At 42.6% G+C, this 13,443-nt stretch overlaps 1 protein-coding gene across 1 annotated transcript in view; it reads right to left on the minus strand.

Moving 5' to 3' along the window:
• Nucleotides 1–1,305: 1,305 nt before the first annotated feature.
• Nucleotides 1,306–13,443, minus strand: part of LOC142180095 (uncharacterized) — a 58,387-nt gene continuing 46,249 nt past the window's right edge. The window contains exons 7-9 of the mRNA XM_075251020.1: nt 2,293–2,424; nt 1,918–2,185; nt 1,306–1,761 (exon numbers count right to left, since the gene is read on the minus strand). Of these exons, the coding sequence (XP_075107121.1) occupies nt 1,306–1,761; nt 1,918–2,185; nt 2,293–2,424 (856 nt within the window). The remainder of the gene's footprint in view (nt 1,762–1,917; nt 2,186–2,292; nt 2,425–13,443) is intronic.

Genomic DNA, 13,443 nt, shown 5'->3' on the forward strand with positions numbered 1-13,443 from the left:
CTAGCCAAATCAGGCACCTAGGCATGTGATGCCAGGCCTGTAGCGAGATAGGACCCTACCCTGGAAATCTCTGGGATGCGATCTTGTGCTTCTTCACTTCATATTTTGACTCCTGAGCACTTACTTTCAATTGTCGCGCTCCCGTACTTAATCAACAAACCTGAAATAACACAAACCAACTCATTCCTTCTCCAAAATTAAAAACAAAGAGAAAACTAAGCTAACTACTCTAAGAATTGGGTTGCCTCCCAATAAGCCTTAGTTAACATCATGGCATGATGAATAAACCTCCCATGATGTGCCTGATTTAACGTCGTGGCACGATGAAGAATCTCGCTTAATTGTTGGCGAGCAACACCTTCGACTTCTGACGATCAAAGTCACCTCCATAATAGTGCTTTACTCTTTGCACATTCACTAAGAATATTATTTTTCCATCTATGATGCGTAGCTCAATTTCACCATGTGGAGTAACTCTTACTACCACAAACGAGCCCAGCCATCTCGATTTGAGCTTCTCTGGAAAGAGTCTCAACCGCGAATTCAACAAGAGAACCAGTTGGCCGGCTCGAACTCACGATTGTTAATATGATTTTCATACCAACGCTTGGTCTTTTCTTTATACAACTTGGTATTCTCATACGCGTTCAACCGAAACTCATCAAGCTCGTTCAATTGCAACATCCATTTTCGCCCGCTAATTCTGCATCAAAATCAACTTCTTTATCTCCCAATAGGTCTTGTGCTCAAGTTCCACTAGAAAATGGCATGCCTTCCCATAAACCAACTTGTAAGGAGAGGCTCTGATTGGAGTTTTATAGGTAGTCCGGTATGCCCACAGAGCATCATCAAGTTTTGCAGCCCAATCTTTTTTACTTGCACTAACTGTCTTCTCAAGAATTTTCTTTCTCTCTATTTGATACCTCAACTTGACCATCTAGTGTGAGGATGTTAGGTGATCGCAACCTTGCATTTGACCCCGTATTCCGCTAAGAGATTATCCAGCATCTTGTTACATAAATGGGTGCCTCCATCTCTTATCAACACTCTCGAGGTGTCGGACCCTGTAAAGATATGCTACTTTACAAAGTTCACCACAACATTGGCATCATTGGTAGGAAGAGCAATGGCCTCCACCCACGGTGACACATAGTTAACGGCCACCAAAATGTACTTGTACCCGTTGGACGAGGGGAACAGACCCATGAATCCAATCCCCCACACATCGAAAATTTCAACCTCCATAATACCATGCCATGTAATATCATGCCTTTTTATAATCATTCCCCTTCTCTGGCTTCTATCTCACTTCCTCACCAACTCGTGATTATCTTTAAAAAACCTAGGACAATAGAAACCCGATTGCAACACCTTGGTTGCCATTTTGTCACTCGAATGGTGACCACCACAGAGCGACGCATTATAGTCATGTGAAATATCATTTATTTTAGACTCGGGCACACATCTTCTCATCAACTGATCGGAACATGATTTGAACAGAAATGGCTCATCCCACATATATGGTCTCACATCTTGCAAGAACTTCCTTTTAGCATGAGGTTCAAGGTCAGGCGACATTTCTCCACTTGCTAGATAGTTCATAAAATCCGCATACTGTGTCATCTCCCCACTAGTAACGCCCAACAATTGCTCATCCAGGAAGGTTTCCTTGATGATATCTCCCTCATCTACATGATTCCGAGTTTCTAACCTGGACAAGTGATCGGCCCCTTGACTCTCTGTTCCTTTACGGTCTCGAATCTCCAAATCAAATTCTTGCAAGAGTATAACCCAATGTATTAGCCTTTATTTATCATATTTCTTTTCGAACAAATACCTGGTGGCTGAATGGTCTTTGTAGACGATGACTTTGGTACCAACCAAGTATGCCTAAAATTTATCGAACACCCAAACTACAGTAAGCAACTCTTTTTCTATCACAGTATAATTTATTTGAGCAGGAGTAACAGTCATTCTCTCGTAGTAGATGGAGTGAAATACTTTGATCGTCCTTTGGCCCAATACGGTCCTAATTGCACCATCACTGGTATCACACATCAGCTCGAATGGCCCATTCCAGTTAGGAGCCACTATGATTGGTGCACTCACTAACTTCTTTTTCAGCTCCTCGAATGCCTTCAAACAAGCATCGTCTAACTTGAACGGCACATCCATCTCTAAAAACCTTCACAAAGGAGAAGAAATTTTGAGAAATCCTTTATGAATCGGCAATTAAAACCTGTATGTCCTACAAAACGTTGAATTTGTTCCACCGAAATAGGCGGTGGAAACTTTCCAATTGCTTCCACCTTAGCCTTGTTAACTTCCAGTCCATCTTTGGACACCTTATGCCCCAACACTATGCCTTCACGTACCATAAAATAGCACTTTTCCCTATTCAGTAAAAGATTAGTCTCGTTGTACCTATCAAGCACTTTAGCAAGATTGGTCAAGAATTCATAAAAAAGCGGGACCAAACTATAATGACCCGGCCAGTCATTTTGAGTATTACAGCCTCGTTATCCCATTTAGTGCTCATTTTATGCTTTACAGTTATTATGTGACTTGCCGAGGTAGTTGGTTCAGGTCCGGTGAGGTTTCAGAATGAATTGAGATACTTAGTCTCAATGATGAAAACTTAAGTTGAAAAGGTTGACCGAATGTTGACTTATGTGTAAACGACTCCAAAATAGAGTTTTAATTATTCCAATAGCTATGTATGGTAATTTTGGTCTAAGGAGTGTGTCTAGAAAATTAATTGGGAGTTGACTTTTTGATATCAGGGTCAGCATCCAATTCTAAAAATTAGAATAGGTTTGTTATGTCATTTATGACTTGTGTGCAAAATTTGAGGTCAATCTAACTTGATTTGATAGGTTTCGGCATCGAATGCAGAAGTTGGAATTTGTTAGTTTTTACTAGGGTTGAATTGGGGTGAGATCCGTGGTTTTAGCGTTGTTTGATGTGATTTGAGGCATTGACTAAGTTCGCATAATGTTTTAGGACTTGTTGGTATATTTGGTTGAGGTCCCGGGGGCCTCGAGTGAGTTTCGGATGGTTAACAGATCAAATTTGGACTTAAGGAAAAATCAAGAATTTTTGGCCTTCTGGTGCAATAGCACCTGCGGAATTTTGCTCGCAGAAGCGAGATGAGCATTGCAGAAGCAGCCTGGTGAGGGGCTGGGCAGTACGCGCAAGTGCAGAGTTTTTTCCGCATCTGCGAAGCTGCAGAAGCGGCTTGTTGATGGCAGAAGCGGAATGCGGAGGGCCAAGATTCTTCACAAAAGTGTACTGCTTGTCCGCAGCAGCGAAGGTAATCGCATAAGCGGAAGCTTCATCGCAAAAGCGGGACCACAGATGCGGTTAAATATGACGCAGAAGCAAAAGAACTAGGCAATGTACAAAAATAGAGGGGTCCGAGATATTCTCATTTTTGGACATTTCAAACACGGGTTGAAGCGATTTTTCAGAGAGAATCCACAGAAAAAGTTTGAGGTAAGTCACTTGTGATCATTGTTAGTCAATAATATTGAATTATGATTGAGTATTCTGACTAGATTACGTGTTTTTGAGGTGTAATTCGAGAATTAGGGCCTAGGGATTTTAAAATAAGATTTGAGGATTTGAAGGTCGAGCTGATGTTGGAATTTGGTAAATTTAGTAGAGGACTTATGGTTGAATGGTCGTTCAAATTCTGTAACTGTTTTGGGGTATCGAGATGTGGGCCCCACTGAAGATTTTTGAGTTGAATTTTGAATTTTGTTGGAAAATTAGTATTGTCATATGGAATTGATTCCTATAATTTGTGTTGACTGTATCGAATTATTGTGACTAGATTCGAGGCGTTCGTAGGCCGATTTGCGAGGCAAAGCATATTGTAATAAAGAACTTGCACGGTTTGAGGTAAGTAACACTTTTAAACTTTGTCTTGAGGTTATGAATCCCTAAATTACGTGTTATATGAATTTTTTGGAGGTGACACACATGCTAGGTGACGGGCGTGTGGGAGTGCACCATAGAAATTGTGACTTAAATAAATTCCGTAGAGTTGCATAATCAAAGAATTATGTCATTATACACATGTTCCCCACGTGTTAGAGTAATTGAGCTGAGACCCGTATTAAAGATCATGTTTAGACTACGTGCCGATATTTTTGGGACCCACATGGTCGTGTTGCTGTTGAATTATATGTTTAAATTGTAGTTTTGTACTCAGTCATGTCCATCATTTGTATATCATATCTCAGTATCTATAATCATTCATTGATACATCATATCATCATGTCGAGCCGAGTTTCGTGTCATCGTGAGCCCGATAGATTGGAGATTTTGAGTGATATTTATGGGATCGAACTGCACGCCGCAGCAGGATATATTGGCTTTATATATATATTTATTATTATATGGATCGGGGCTGCACGCCGCAACAGGCCTTATTGACTTTGTTGTTATGGGGTCGGACTACACTCCGCAACAATCCTAAGTGGATTATTATTATAGCGCTTGGGTTGAAGGAACCCTCCGGAATCTGCAACCCGCAGAGTTAGCGCAATTGATATTATATCGAGGGATGGATCTTCCCTGGGCTGGATTTACCCCGTATAGTACTGAGTGATTGAGTACTCTGAGAGTGTGAGTACGTGAGATTTTCATTATGTTGTATCATATATGGCATGTACATTGGCATGTAGATATAGAGATGTCATATTCCTCATATAATTCAGAATTGATCTATTTTACTTGCACTGAATTAACTGTTGAACTTGAAAGCATGCCTACATTTCTGTATTGTTATTTCTATACTAGACTGTACCTGTTGAGCTCGTCACTACTTTCAGCCCAAAGGTTAGTCTTGTTACTTATTGAGTACATTGGGTCGGTTTTACTCATACTACACTCTGCACTTCGTGTGCAGATGTAGGTACTTCCGGATACGGCAGTTGCTAGATTTGTGGATTTATCTATTGGAGACTATCAAGGTAGCTGCTTGGCGTCCGTAGACCTTGACTCCCCTCCCTTTCAGTTATTTGCGTTATTTTATATTTCTAGACAGTATTGTTATCAGTCAGATTATGTGATCATTTAGATGCTCATGTACTCAGTGACATCGGATTTTGGGAGTGTATTTGTATCAGTATTTGTGGGATTTTCTATTAAATCTAAATATTCTATTTTCAAACTTGAAAGATTATAGTGGTTTATTGAGGTTATGGGCTTTCCTAGTATTGAGATAGGCGCCATCACGGCATGTGAATTTTGGGTCATGACAAGTTGGTATCAGAGACCTCTATACTTATCTTCAAGAGGCTGTCGAACCCTTAGGAAAATTTTCACTCTCTTTTATTCTGTCGTGCGAATTTGTTGATTCCAAAAACTAAATTTCTATTATACTATTCTCTCACATATGGTATGGACACGTACTACCAGATCGGACGGTCAGCCACCAGTTAGGGCCATGAGAAGTCGGGGTCGTGGTAGAGGTCTAGGTGTTGCTTGTACAACAATTGGAGCAGTGCCTGTAGAACCACCAGTTGCTCCAGCTCAGGAGCAGGTTCCAGATATAGTTGAGCCGGCGGGACTAGCTCAGGTACCAACTGTGCCTATTGTGACTCCAGGCCTTCCAGAGGCTTTAGCCCAAATATTGACTATTTGCAATGGCCTTGCCCAGGTGGTTTCAGCTCAGGCCGCACCAGCCACTTCCTAGGCCGGGGGAGGTACTCATACCACTATCACCCGTAATCCACAGCAGGTAGTGCAGGGACTCCAGATACCAGAGGCACTACCAGTCCAGCCGGTTGCAACTTCTCAGGCCCAGGTGGGTCCTATTATGAATGACAAGGAGCAGAAGAGACTAGAGAGGTTTGGGAGACTCCATCCTCCATCATTCAGTGGAACTAAGTCAGAGGATGCTCAGGATTTCTTGGACAAATGCTAGTTGATTCTTCATACAACAGGTATTTTGGAGACCAGTGGGGTCTCATTTACTACTTTTTAGCTGACCGGGGCAGCCTTCAGATGGTGGGAGACTTATAAGAGGAGCAGACTAGTTGGTGAAGCACCACTTTCATGACATGAGTTCTCCGTATTATTCCTGAAGAAGTTTGTGCCACAGACCTGCAGAGATAAACAATGCAGGCAGTTCGAGCATTTACGTCACGAGGACCTGTCTGTGACCCACTATGAGATGTGGTTTTTGGAATTGGCTCGTCATGCAGTTTGGTTGGTTCCCACTGAGAGGGAGAAGATCAGGAGGTTCATTAATGGCCTCAACCAGCAGTTTCGTTTTGTTGTGAGTCTGGGGAATATAGCAGGTGCTAAATTCGACAAGGTAGTTGACAGTGCTCGACGGCTAGAAATGATCCGTACTCAGGAGCATGAGGAGAGGGAGGCCAAGAGGTCTCGTGGTTTGGGTAATTCCAGCGGTGTTCCTTCTGGGGGACAGTCTTATCATAACAGGGGTCGACCTTATAGGCCCGCTTAGATGGCTCGTACAGCTCATCGTGGCGCATCAGCTAGCCATAGTTCATATGGTGCTCAACCGAGTCAATCTTCTCTTAGTGCACTTCCAGCTCAGAGTTCATCTCGTGCAACATCAGTTCAAGGTTCATCTATACCGGGTTCTTCTGGTAGTTATTCTGGTTCTCGAGGTCCGCCTTAGAATTTGCCACCATTCTTCAAGAGGGATTGCTATGAGTGTGGAGAGCTGGGTCATGTGAGGACATATTGTCCACGCCTTTCGCGAGGTCCAGTCCAGCAGAGGATTCAGGTTACGACTCCTACACAAGCTGCTACGCCACCCGCCCAGCTAGCTTGGGGTGGGGCTCAGGCAGCCAGTGGTCTCCCTAGACACGGAGGTCGATCAGGTAGTGGTTAGGACAGATTCTATGCTATTCCTGCTAGGCCATATGTCGTTGCTTCAGAGACGATGATCATAAGTATTGACTCAGTATGCCACAGGGAAGCCTCTATATATTTTGACCCTGGTTCCACATATTCGTATATATCATCATATTTTGCGCATTATCTGGATATACCCCGTGAGTGCTTAGTTTTACCTGTTCATGTATCTATGTCGGCGGGCAATACTATTATTGTGGACTATGTGTATAGGTCATGTGTGGTAACTATTGGGGGACTGGAGACTAGAGTTGTTCTTTTATTGCTTAATATGGTTGATTTCGATGTAATCTTTTGATTGGTTGTCTACATGCCATGCAATTCTGGACTGTCACGTAAAAACTGTGACGTTGGCGATACCGGGGTTGCCGAGGGACGAGTGGAGAGGCTCTCTAGATTATGTTCCCAGCAGGGTAATTTCTTATTTGAAGGCCCAACGGATGGTTGGGTGTTTGTCATATTTGGCCTTTGTGAGAGATGTTGATGCAGACACTCCTACTATTAATTCTATACCAGTAGTGCGAGACTTTTCGGATGTATTTTCTATAGACCTGTCGGGTATGCAACCCGACAGAGATACTGATTTCGGTATTAATTTGGTGTCAGGCACTCAGCCCCTTTCTCTTCCCCTGTATCATATGGCACCAACTGAATTGAAAGAGCAACTTCAGGAACTTCTTGATAAGGGGTTTATTAGGCCTAGTGTGTCACCTTGGGGTGCACCGGTTCCATTTTTGAAAAAGAAAGATGGTAATATACGGATGTGCATCGACTAAAGACAGTTGAACAAAGTAACAATAAAAAACAAGTATCCTTTGCCTCGTATTGATGATATATTTTACCATCATCAGTTAAAAATTCGGGATTCGGATATTCTAAAGACGGCATTCAGAACCCGTTATGGTCACTATGGATTTCTCATTTTGTCTTTTAGGCTGCCCAACGCCCCAGCAGCATTTATGCACTTGATAAATAGTGTATTCCAATTGTATCTTGATTTGTTTATCATAGTATTTATTGATGATAACCTGGTGTACTCACGTAGCCAGGAGGAACATGCATAACATTTGAGTATTGTACTACAGAGGGTGAGGGAGGAGAAACTTTATGCCAAGTTCTCCAAGTGTGAGTTTTGGCTTAGTTCGGTGGCATTCTTAGGGCACGTGGTGTCCAGTGAGGGGATTTAGGTAGATCCAAAGAAGACAGAGGCAGTTAAGAGTTGGCCCAAGTCATCTTCAGCTACTAAGATTCGGAGTTTTCTTAGCTTGGACGGTTATTATCATCATTTTGTGGAGGACTTCTCGTATATTGCGGCGCCCATGACTAAATTGACCCAGAAAGGTGCCCTATTCAGGTGGTCAGATGAGTGTGACGAGAGCTTTCAGAAACTTAAGACTGTCTTGACCATAACTCCAGTTCTTGTTTTACCTTTAGCTTCAGGCTCTTATACAGTGTATTGTGATGCTTCTCGGATTGGTATTGGGTGTGTCTTAATGCAGGACGGTAGAGTGATTGCTTATGCTTCGCATCAATTGAAGCCACATGAAAAGAACTACCATGTTCATGATTTAGAATTGACAGCCATCATTTATGCATGGAAGATTTGGAGGCACTATCTCTATGGTGTGTCTTGTGAGGTATTTACAGATCATCGCAGACTCCAGTACTTGTTCAAATAGAAGGATCTAAATTTAAGGCAGCGTAGATGGTCGGAGCTACTAAAGGACTATGATATTACTATTCTGTATGATCCTAGGAAGGCCAATGTTATGGCTGATGCCTTGAGTATAAAGGCGGTGAGTATGGGTAGCCTTGCATTCATTCCTATTAGTGAAAGGCCTTTTGTAGTTGATGTTCAGGCCTTGGCCACCCAGTTCGTGAGATTAAATATTTTGGAGCCTAGTCGGGTTCTAGGTTATGTGGTTTCTCGATCTTCCTTATATGACCGCATCAGAGAGCTCCAATATGATGATCCCCATTTGCTTGTCCTGAAGGAAAAAGTTCAGCACGGTGATGCCAAGGAGGTTACTGTTGGTGATGATGGGATGTTGAGGATGCAGGGTCGGATTTGTATACCAAAGGTAGATGGCCTGCGTGAGTTGATTCTTGAAGCAGCCCACAGTTTGCGATATTCCATTAATCCAGGTGCCGCTAAGATGTACTGGGACTTGAGGCAACATTATTGTGGAGAAGGATGAAGAAAGATATAGTTGGGTTTGTAGCTCGGTATTTAAATTGTCAGCAGGGGAAGTACGAGCATCAGAGACCGGGCGGATTACTTCAGAAACTTGAAATCTCGGAGTGGAAGTGGGAGCATATCACCATGGACTTCGTAGTTAGACTTCCACGGACTTCGAGGAAGTTTGATGCCATTTTGGTTATTGTGAATCGGTTGACCAAGTCCGCGTATTTATTTCCAGTTGGTACTTCTTAGTCTTCTGAGCAGTTGGCTGAGATTTATATCCACGAGATTATTCGCCTTCACGGTGTGCCAGTGTCCATCATTTCAGATCGGGGCATGCATTTTACATCACAGTTTTGGAGAGCAGTGCAGCGAGAATTAAGCGCACAGGTACAATTGAGTACAACATTTCACCCTCATGAAGACAGACAATCCGAGCGCACTATTCAGATATTGGATGATATGCTACGTGTTTGTGTTATAGATTTTGGGGGTTCTTGGGATCAGTTTCTGCCACTTGCAGAGTTTGGTATGTTGGTATTGTTTGTTGATTTGAGGAAAATGAAAAGAATAAGGGGAAGGGGAGGTGATGTCCAAAATTGCGTAGATGAGCTAGTCGCTCATTTGTGTCGACTTCTAGCTTTCGTAAGCTTAACAATGGTCCCTTATTGTTTGTTGTAGATTGAAGTACTAATGGGATGAAAGGACGTCGGTTAGGTAAACGACAAAGGTATGTTAAGGCTATCCCTTCTTTTATTTTGGCATGATCCATATGATACAAACGAAACGAGCAAACACACAACTTTCACAAATGACACTATTCTTAAAAATACTACGGGTTCCTATGTTCTTGATTCCCCATGTGTCCTATTATTCTATCGTCTGTTCATGGGTCTCAGAAAATACGTATGTTGATAAAGTTTATTTCATGATATTAATCGAAGGCATAATAATTTTATGATATTCCGAGAAATCTTATTGACTTACTTATCATGCATTTCATTCATTTATATATGTACATTGACCCATGACTAGATGGCGTTATATATGCGTATATTATATGTATATGGGTTATGGGGAAAGGTTATGGCATTATATACGCATCACCACCTAATCAGCTAGTATACGTTGATGATTTCGCCCACAAAGGCCGAGATGATATGATGGGATGCCCTTAGAGGCTTGATGATGTTATGTACTCATATACCTATGCATGGAATGACATTTACACGCATATGCATGACATTATAAATGTTTCACGATTCACAGAGATATTTAGACTTACATGTTGAGTTCTTTACACCATGTTTCATTTATGCCTTACATACTCGGTACTTTATTTGTACCAACGTCCCTTTTGCCTGGGGACACTGCGTTTCATGCCCGCAGGTCCCGATAGATAGGTCGACAGTCCTCCTAGTAGCCTATCAATTTAGTGGAAGGTGTTGGTGCACTCCACTTGCTCCGAATTTGCCTATTTGGTCAGTATGATTTGGACATGTATTGATTGGTATGGCGGGGTCCTGTCCCGACCTTTATGACATTTATGTACTCTATATTCTTTATTCCCCATGTGAATTATTATTATATCTTTTGTTCATGTGTCTCAGAAAAATACGTATTTCATAAAGTTTATCCGAAAGGCATATTGATTTTTATGACATTCCGAGAAATCTTATTAATGTATTTCTTATGGATTTCATGCATTTATACATGTACATTAACCCATGACTAGATGGCATTATATACGCATATATATGTATATTATATGTATATGGGATATGGGAAAATGTTATGGCATTATATACGCACCACCACCTGATCAGCTGGCATACGTTGATGATGTTGCCACAGTGGCCGAGATGATATGATGGGATTCCCTCAGAGGCTTGATGATGTTATGTACACCTATACCTATGCATGACACGACATTTACACGCACGTTCATGACGTTATAAATGTTTCAGGATTTACAAAGTTATTTAGACTTACAATCAGAATTCTTTATTCCATGTTTCATCTATGTACTGATTTGCATGCCTTACATACTCATTACATTATTTGTACTGACGCCTATTTCCCGGGGTCTGCGTTTCATGCACGCAGGTGCAGGTAAACAAGCTGACGGCCCCCTTCCTTAGGATCCTTGATCAGCAAGAGTTGGCGTGCTCCATTTGATCTGGAGCTGCTTTTGATTTTGGTATGATATGCTTGTATACATGTATGGGTATGACATGGCCCAATCCCATCCTTGTATAGTTGTATATTCTATTAGAGGTCTGTAGATAGTTATGTATAGTTGGATAGTATGTGGCCTTGTTGGCTTCCAGTTTTGGTATATAGTTGTCTATAGCAGCCTTGCCAGCTCGCCACACTGTATTTCGCATGTATATGTATATATGTCTTTTTGACAGGTTTCCCTTATGTATGTTATTCTCGTAATTCAGCAGATCTTATTCATGTTCATATATTAGTCGCATGCTCAGGGGTTCTCGGCAGGTAGGACTCGGACACCCGTCGCGGCCCATCGGTTTGGGTCTTCACAAAAGTGGTATCAGAGCCGTTATGTCCTAGGGTTGTCTACAGACAGTGTCTAGTAGAGTCTTATTTATGGGTTTGTTGTGCACCACACTTATAGACAGGAGGCTACAAGACATATAGGATGTTATCCTCTCTTCTTATCTTAGATCGTGCGATATAATAATTCATGTTCCTAATGATATGTTACGTTTTTAGCGATGCCTCCGAAGACTACAACCACCCAGAAGGGAAAGTCTGTGGCTGGTGAGACTACTAGTCGAGCGCCACGAGTTACCAGGGCTCGGGGAAAGTCTCATAGTGAGATTCCATCTCAGACTTCACATACCCTGCCCTCTCCGGAAGGGCTCCGACGGGCACCTACTGCAGCACCCGCCCTTGTACGTTCAGCCATTAGCCAGATGCACTGGGTCAGGAGATGAGAGATGCTATTCAGCTATTAACTCGATTAGTATCCGCATAGGCTCGGCATCACGAAGTAGGTATTGGTCATGCAGATAGGCCCGTCAGTGCGAGGGTTTGTGATTTCATTAATTTGGACCTCCGGTATTCACTGGGGTAGATCCAAATGGGGACCCTCAAGTATTTATTGATAGAATGCAAAGGACTTTGAGGGTAATGAATGCCACTGCGACTGAGTTAGTTGTGCTAGCTTCTTATAGAATCCAAGATGTTGCAGTAAATTGGTACGAGTCTTGGGAATTGTCTAGAGGTGAGGATGCCCCTCCAGTAGTATGGCAGTAGTTTACAGAAGCTTTTCTTCGACATTATCTGCCACCAGAGCTTAGATGGGTTAGAATTGATAGGTTCTTGACCCTTCGGTAGGGTAACATGAGTGTTCGGGAGTACAGTCTTCAGTTTGATTCGTTGTCTAGGTATCCTCCCACTATTATATCTAAGATGGAGGATCGGGTTCACCGGTTTGTGATGGGGTTAGAGCCTCACTTTCTTAACGATTATATGTCGGTCTCACTTTAGTCAGACATGGATATTTCTCGTATTCAGGCATATGCTCAGGGTGTAGAGGAGCGTAAGCAGAAGTAGAGAGCCGATCGTGAGCATGATAGAGCGCAGAATAAGAGAGCGAGGTCTTCGGATCCTTCTGGTGAGTTTTGAGGTGGTCAGAGACAACAATACCCAAGGTATCCAGCCCAGCCATCAGCTAGCGCGCCCCCTCGGTTAGTCGGTATGAGATTTGATCGTTTCACATATTCAGGGCCTCAGGTTCTCAGTATAGGGGTGAGTCAAGTCAAATGAGGCCACCATTGCCACGATGCGCTCAGTGTGGTAAGCAGCATGCCGGGCAGTGCCGTATGGGGTTGGCTTTTTGTTATACTTGTGGTTATCCGGGCCACGTTATGAGGGATTATCCGACGAGAGGTGATGCAAGCATAGCTCAGCTAGCGGGATCTGTAGCTGGTTCGTTATCATCAGTACGCCCCCCTAGGCAAGGTTTACAAGCACCAATGAGTCGTGGTAGAGGCGTAGGCGGAGCATCTAGCTCGAGCGATCCTCAGAACTGCATTTATGTGTTGGCAGGATGACTGGATCAGGAGTTATCGCCTGATGTTGTTATAGGTATATTATCAGTCTCCTCATATGATGTATATGCACTGATTGACCCAAGTTCCATCTTTTCATATGTTACTCCGTTGGTTGCTAGTAAGTTTGGAATAAAACCTGAATTGGTTAAACCTTTTGAGGTGTCTACACCTGTTGGGGACTCAGTGATAGCTAAGCGAGTATATAGAGGTTGTATAATAGTAGTTCATAGTCGATCTACTGTAGCGGACTTAATCGAGTTAGATATGGTAGAATTTGATGTT

This window comes from Nicotiana tabacum, chromosome 4, assembly GCF_000715075.1.
Source record: "Nicotiana tabacum cultivar K326 chromosome 4, ASM71507v2, whole genome shotgun sequence".
In the NCBI taxonomy this organism is placed as follows: domain Eukaryota; kingdom Viridiplantae; phylum Streptophyta; class Magnoliopsida; order Solanales; family Solanaceae; genus Nicotiana; species Nicotiana tabacum.